The 6,930-nt window shown below is 34.1% G+C and overlaps 1 protein-coding gene across 16 annotated transcripts in view; it reads left to right on the forward strand.

Annotated features, from left to right (window-relative positions):
• The window catches only part of MKLN1 (muskelin 1, intracellular mediator containing kelch motifs), a 309,377-nt gene that overhangs the window by 204,708 nt on the left and 97,739 nt on the right, over nt 1-6,930 (forward strand). For all 16 annotated transcript variants that reach the window (XR_001362873.1, XM_014542908.1, XM_014542906.1 and 13 more), the window contains 2 exons: nt 665-774; nt 3,510-3,702. Coding sequence is in view for 15 of the 16 variants with exons in the window: in XM_014542908.1 (XP_014398394.1) it covers nt 665-774; nt 3,510-3,702 (303 nt within the window). In the remaining variant the exon portion in view is untranslated. The remainder of the gene's footprint in view (nt 1-664; nt 775-3,509; nt 3,703-6,930) is intronic.

Below are 6,930 nucleotides of genomic sequence, written 5' to 3' on the forward strand. Positions count from 1 at the left end.
GCCCCAACCCCCCAATCGGCCCTACCCTGAGCGTGACTGAGGGTGGCATCGCAACCTCCTGACAGGGGGCGGCGCCCCAACTCCCCAATCGGCCTTGCTCTTAGCCCGACCAGGGGCTGTGGGGCAGGTAGTTATTTCCCGAGGGGTCCCAGACTGTGAGAGGGCACAAGTGGGGCTGAGGGATTACCCCCCCCCCTGCCAGTGCACAAATTTTTGTGCACCGGGCGTCTAATCTATATACATAAAAGCCTAAGCGAACGGCCAACCGACTGGCTGACCGGGAGCTATGATGTGCACTGACCACCAGGAGGCAGACACTCAACATAGGAGCAGAAACCACAGGCATGGAAACATGGAACAGACTGATGAATCTCAGAGGGAGGGGGGAAGGACGGGAAGAGATTAACCAAAGATCTTATATGCATACTAGAGGGCCTCTAGTATTTTTATAATTAAAGAAACCTCATGATGGTAGTCATGTTTCATTTTGCTCTTGTAGCCCCAGCACTTAATAGTACAATGCTAGGCACAAAGAAAGTGTTGAGAGAAAATTTGTTGAATGACTCCTAATAGGCTTGAATAGTGATTTTACTTTGCTAAAGTTTTATTGAAACTATGTTAATTTTTTTATTTTTCTTTCTTCCTTTTTTTTTTCTCCTCAAAGTTCCACTCTTATCCTGGGGACCCAGCTTTAACTTTAGCATCTGGTATGTTGAACTTAGTGGCATTGATGATCCCGATGTAGTACAACCTTGTCTCAACTGGTACAGCAAGGTAGGACTGTATTTTAAAATCCTTATATCATGTTTCTAATGCACGTAAAGAGAGAATTGTGTTACTCTCTTGTCTTCATTGAGAATAATTTACAATACTGAGAATAATGGTAATTATTATGATTAATCAACTAATTGTATTACGCATTTATATTCTCAGCTTCTAAGCAGCCTTTATTACTTATTAAATCATTACCACTCTATGAGATCAAGTATAGTTATTATCTGTATTTTATAGATGATGAAATGGAGCACTGAGAGGCTAAGTATTTTGCCTAAGATCACATAGTTATAAAGTGGTTAAGCCAGTATATAGACTCGAGCATTCTGGCTCCAGAATCTGCCATTATATTATTATTATAATCTGACCATTAATTTTGTTTTTAACCTATATTGATTGAAATATTTAAACACAGTTTTTAGTGGGATAGTTTTGGTTCTAAATTGCTTTTATCATATATGCCTTCATTCCTATGAAGAATTCTTTTATAAGAAGTTTTGCTTTTCCTTTTAAAGAATTTGAAACAGTTTCTATAATTATTATGATCTTGTGTTTACAGCAAAAAGAAAAATTAAATTTACAGTTTTTAAAAAAATATATTTTTTTGATTTTAGAGAGGAAGGGAGTGGGAGAGAGAGCTAGAAACACCAGTGATGAGAGAGAATCATTGATTAACTGTCTCCTGCGTACCCCCACTGGGATTTGAGTTGTGACCTCTTGGTTCATAGGTCGATGCTCAACCACTGAGCCACGCTGGCTGGGCATATTTAACGATTTTATTCATAAGTCATTTTATATAGATTCGGCTGAGAAATGTGAGTTGAAATTATTGAGAACTAGGTGTTCTGCTTTTTTTTTAATATCTTCCATGCTTCATTTTTGTTTTTAATGTCTATTTATTTGACTCTTGGCTAATTTGGGGGAAGGCTTCTTTCTTGTCAATCTACTCACTAGTTCCTGATATTTTTATTTGTGATTAAACTGATTTACTCATAGGAGATTGGGAAACAATATAGTATTTTTTGTATGGAATTTCAGCTTTTTTGGTCAGTTTAATTGAGAAATTTTTGACTAATTTATTTTTGGCATTTGATTATATTCAATTTAAAATAGATGCTGACTTTCCTGTATATTTTTGGATCTCAATATTGTAAATTCTTTCAAGGTAAAGACGATATTTTTAAACGTTAAAAAAGCACCTTTAAAGTGTAATTCACATAATAGATAGTAAGTTTTGGAAAGGTGCTTCTTTAAGTAAAAAAGATTTAGCTCTTCTGATAGTTGAATTTTCCCTTTAGTCTATGAAATGAATGTGTGTTTTCTTTAATATATTTACATGAACTCTTGATATTTCAGGAAGTTGCAAATTTCACCTCTTTCCCCAACACTGTGGAAAGATTATATTTGAGAACTTAAAATTGTTCAACCACATTCACTTTTCAAGTTCTCTTTATTACCCTGAACCTTTAGAAATTAAAATTAATTTAATTTACCCTCTGAGAGTCAATCCTTTTTTGAAGCATTAAAATTCTATTATTTCATAAATCTTCTACTATGTATCTAACATGCCACCTGATAGAAAATTTAAATAGGGATATGATTCAAACTCCTATGGTCAACACAATAAGAAGGTATTACTGTTTAATATGGTTCTGGATAGTTAGGATAAATCTTTATTTACAAGCAAAGAGTAAGAAACTAATAATGTAAAATTAGTTTGGGTATAGAATTATTCTTTTATTTGATGAGGGAGAATCTTGGTTAACTATAGTGCTTAAGGAAGTATTTTTGATAACCTTTTATTAATAAAAAAATCAGCAAACTGATTTTTTTTTCTTGGGAAGCTTCCTAAAAGGTAGCATCTTATTTCCCTGTTTTATTAAAAGATATTGCTTACAAGTAAATCATATTTTTGTTTGATTATCATGTATTGCTTCTGTGTCATTAGTTTTGTTCATTCTTATTTAGAAAATTTGGAAATCTCAAAACGTATTCTTGAACTTACTGTTTATCTTTAAAAATTCTTTATATGAGCTTGTATTTTTGGCATTCATCCTATTTCAGCAAAGATTTAGTAAATTAAACATTCCTGTTTTGGAATTCTAGTTCATTGAGATTTTTACTTATTGCTGTTTAAATAGATGAAGTAGTCGAGGATTAGAAAAAATTACACAATTTAAGTAGTCTCTTTCTCATGATTTTGAGTCATAAAACCTGTTTGTGAATTTAAAATACATAAATATTTGATAATATTTGTCACTCAAGTAATAACTTAATACTAAAGAACCAAGAATAAAAAACATAATATAATTTATGTATATTATTTAATGGTTTCTATGCTTTCAGTATCAACATTATAATCTGATTAGTAAAAGCCATGAAGTTATAATTTTTGCAATCTTAAGTGGGCTTTCATAAATAGTTTTTCTGCTTTTCTTGAAAGTTGAGGCTCTAGAATTAGGTCTGGTTTCATCCATATCTTTCATCTTCATGAAAGCTATATCATATATCTTTATCTCATTCATATCTTTCTGTTACATACTTTGTGACCTTTGGCAAGTTATTATACTTGACTAAGCATCAGTCTTGCCATTTAAAAGTGAAAATAATGATATAAGGAATAGGGTTAGCACATAATAAATGCTCACTTTAGGTTTGTTAGTTGTCACTTATTATTCCTATAGTAATAACTAAGCAAATCTCTTCTTTTCATATTTTCTCTTGTGTTCCAGTAGTACCGTGAACAGGAAGCCATTCGTCTCTGCCTAAAACACTTTAGACAACACAATTATACAGAAGCCTTTGAATCACTACAGAAGAAAACCAAGATTGCCCTGGAACATCCTATGTTAACAGATCTGCATGATAAACTGGTGTTGAAGGGTGATTTTGATGCTTGTGAAGAGCTGATTGAAAAAGCTGTAAATGGTATGTTATTGACATTAAACTTAGTTGGTTATTAGTGTGATTTCAAATATATTCAAGAAACTTTTTAAAAAAGAATGTACGCTTATGTGAGTTATTAGTTTCCTTTATTTTATTTTATTTTTGTTGTTGTTGTTGTTTGTTTTTTACTCTGTAAAGATTGTTAGATCCTTGGTTAGGAACCTCTTTTATTAAGATAGGTCTACAATGTAATGAAACTTGAAAAACAAGAAAGAAGCACATTGAATCACATAGCTAAATCTAAGTTGTCTTCTTGGGAAACCATGCACTTATAAATGAATGGTAACATTGACTAGCACTAAACCATGTTGGAAAAGGCTTTTAATGTTATCCTCAGTATTAGTAGCCTATTTATTTACATTATTTTTGTTGGTAGCAAATTGTCATTGTTTAAAAGTGTAATTTGGCCCTAACCGGTTTGGCTCGGTGGAGTGTTGGCCTGCAGACTGAAGGGTCCCAGGTTCGATTCCGGTCAAGGGCATGTACCTTGGTTGCGGGCACATACCCAGTAGGGGGTGTGCAGGAGGCAGCTAATGGATGTTTCTCTCTCATTGATGTTTCTAACTCTCTATCCTTCTCCCTTCCTCTCTGTAAAAAAATCAATAAAATATATTTAATAAAAAATAATAGTGTAATTTGAGGAAAGAGATGGTTGGATAAGCCAAAAATGTCATTAATAGACGGTTATAATGAATGAGGAAATTTATAGTAGAAACATCTTCTGTGTGGTGTGAATGCTATATAATTGATGATATTCTTGGGTTTTGAAAGAAATGTGAATGTTAGAACATAATGTAATCTCGCAAGGTAACATAGGATGACACCCATTTGAATATTTAAGGTCTGATATGTTTTGTTATTTTACAAAGGATCTCTGTTGTTGTTTTATAGCAGCAGTTTTCAATCTTTTTCATCCCATGGCACACATAAACTAATTACTAAAATTCTGCAGCACACCAAAATATATGTTTTGCAGGTCTGACAAAAGAAAATATATAATTTTGATTTATTCACATTGAACAGCCATTGCTGTGTTAACAGCTGTCATTTTTTTATTTGACAATCTAAGAGAAAAGAGGTTAGTGCCCTAGACTAAATAGTCAGGCATTGCGCCCGGCTGGTGTTGCTCAGTGGTTAAGCGTTGACCTATGAACTAGGAGGTCACAGTTCGATTCCCAGTAAGGCACATGCTAGGGTTGTGGGCTCGATCCCCAGTATGGGGCATGCAGGAGGCAGCTAGTCAATGAATGATTCTCTCTCATCGTTGGTGTTTCTAGCTCTCTCTCTTCCCTTCTCTCTGAAACCAATGAAAAAAAATAGGTATTGTATGTTTTGAAATTGCATACCAGTTGAAAATCTCTGCTTTATACAATGGCATCCTTTAAAACAGTTTCCCACAATGACTTCCATGGTGACAAAGAACAAAATAGGTGCTTCTGAAATAATATATATATATTTGGTCTTTGTACAGGTCCTGGCACACACAGCTTCTATAACCCTTGGAATCTGTGGAGGGATAAGAGTGTCTTGCTTGCTGAGATGACTGGTGGCTGGGTTCCTAGATAGCTTCAGATCTCCAGAGAGACCAAAACATGTGATTAGAGGCTGGAAATTTTAGTAGCACCTCCCTCACTACCTCTAATGAGGGGAGAGGGGTCAGAGATTGAGTTTAGTCACCAACAGCCAGTGGAACCTCAACAAAAAAAGGCCCTAAAAAACTTGGCTCAAAGAGCTTTCAATTTGGTGATCACATCAGAGTGCTGGGAGAGTGGTATGCCTAGGGAGGGCATGGAAGCTATACACACACACTTGCTCCCAATACCTTGCCCTATGCCTTTCTTCCATTTGGCTATTCCTGAGTTGTATCCTTTATAATAATAATAAGTAAATCACTCTCCTGAATTATGTGATCACACTGAGTTATTGAACTTTGAGGAGAGTTGTGGGAAGCCTTGATTTGTGACCTCTGGGACTTGTGCTTGGCATCTGAAGTGGGGATCATCTTGTGGGACTGAGCTGTTTAATTTGTGGAATCTGATGCTTAACTCCAGATAGATAATGTCAGCATTAAATTGAATTGTTGGATACCTGGTTGGTGTCAGAATTAGAGAAATGGTTGCTGTAAGAAAACCCCCCATACATTTGGTGTCAAAAGCATTGTGAGTAAAAGCTGCTTAATGCTCAATATAAAACTTGTGGAATAAAATTTGGTGAATCTTTTATAGAAAGAAATAAAGAACCATAGACTTTCTCAATGTTTTTATATATTTTAATCTTATCACTGTTGTCATCTAATATTATTAGGTACTCACTTATCAGATATTGGTAGCATTTTACAAAGGAAGGAAACAGAACTAGTACTGCCTTCTTTATAAATTTAAAGTTAACTTAAATTGAGGTGCTTCTAGCTCCATTGAGTTACAACAATAAACCTGCCTCTCAGCCTTGTACATTGTTACTGCTTATTTAATTGGTAATGATGCCTGCAAATAAGTGATTATTATGTATGAAATAGAATATACTTTGGAATATAAACAAATAAAATATATATGATAATCCTCCCCAAACCATTAAACTGCCACTAGTGAAAGTATATGTGTATGCATGTATGCCATTTCAGAGAATGAATTATATATATTTTTTAAACTTACAGAATAAGAAAGACACAAGTAATTTTATGAGGTTTTTGTTTTATTTCAAATTCTTGCCCTGTAATATTTTGTTAAAGTAAAGTAAACAACAATAGCAACAAGAACTACTGACAACTTTCTGTAATTCTTAGGCTAAAAGCAGTTACATTTTAAAACTGATTAGCTATATACACATTTAAGAGAATTTCTTAAAATCATGTCCAACTCATATACTATGTAGACTTATCTTTCCTGCTCTAGGAAGGAACCAAGTTAAATTGGTAGTAACTATTCTTGAGACTTAGAGCCAAGTCAAATTTTTTGTACTCCTCAACTGGCTTGCAACAGTGTTTAGTTAATAAACATTCTTTCCAGGGTTGTTCAGTTTGCTGCTGACTTCACTGATGATAATTTGTTGGACAAATAAGGAAGTAAACATTGCAGAGTTTTTTGGCTTCTGTTCCACTAAAAACATAGCAGAAAAGGGCAAGAAGTTCCTCCTTGCTAAATAGGAAAGTCTAGAGAATCCAAAGCATCTTATAATGGGGGAAACAAAAATTACCATATATATATATATATA

This window comes from Myotis brandtii, unplaced genomic scaffold (assembly GCF_000412655.1).
Source record: "Myotis brandtii unplaced genomic scaffold, ASM41265v1 scaffold1086, whole genome shotgun sequence".
NCBI lineage: Eukaryota > Metazoa > Chordata > Mammalia > Chiroptera > Vespertilionidae > Myotis > Myotis brandtii.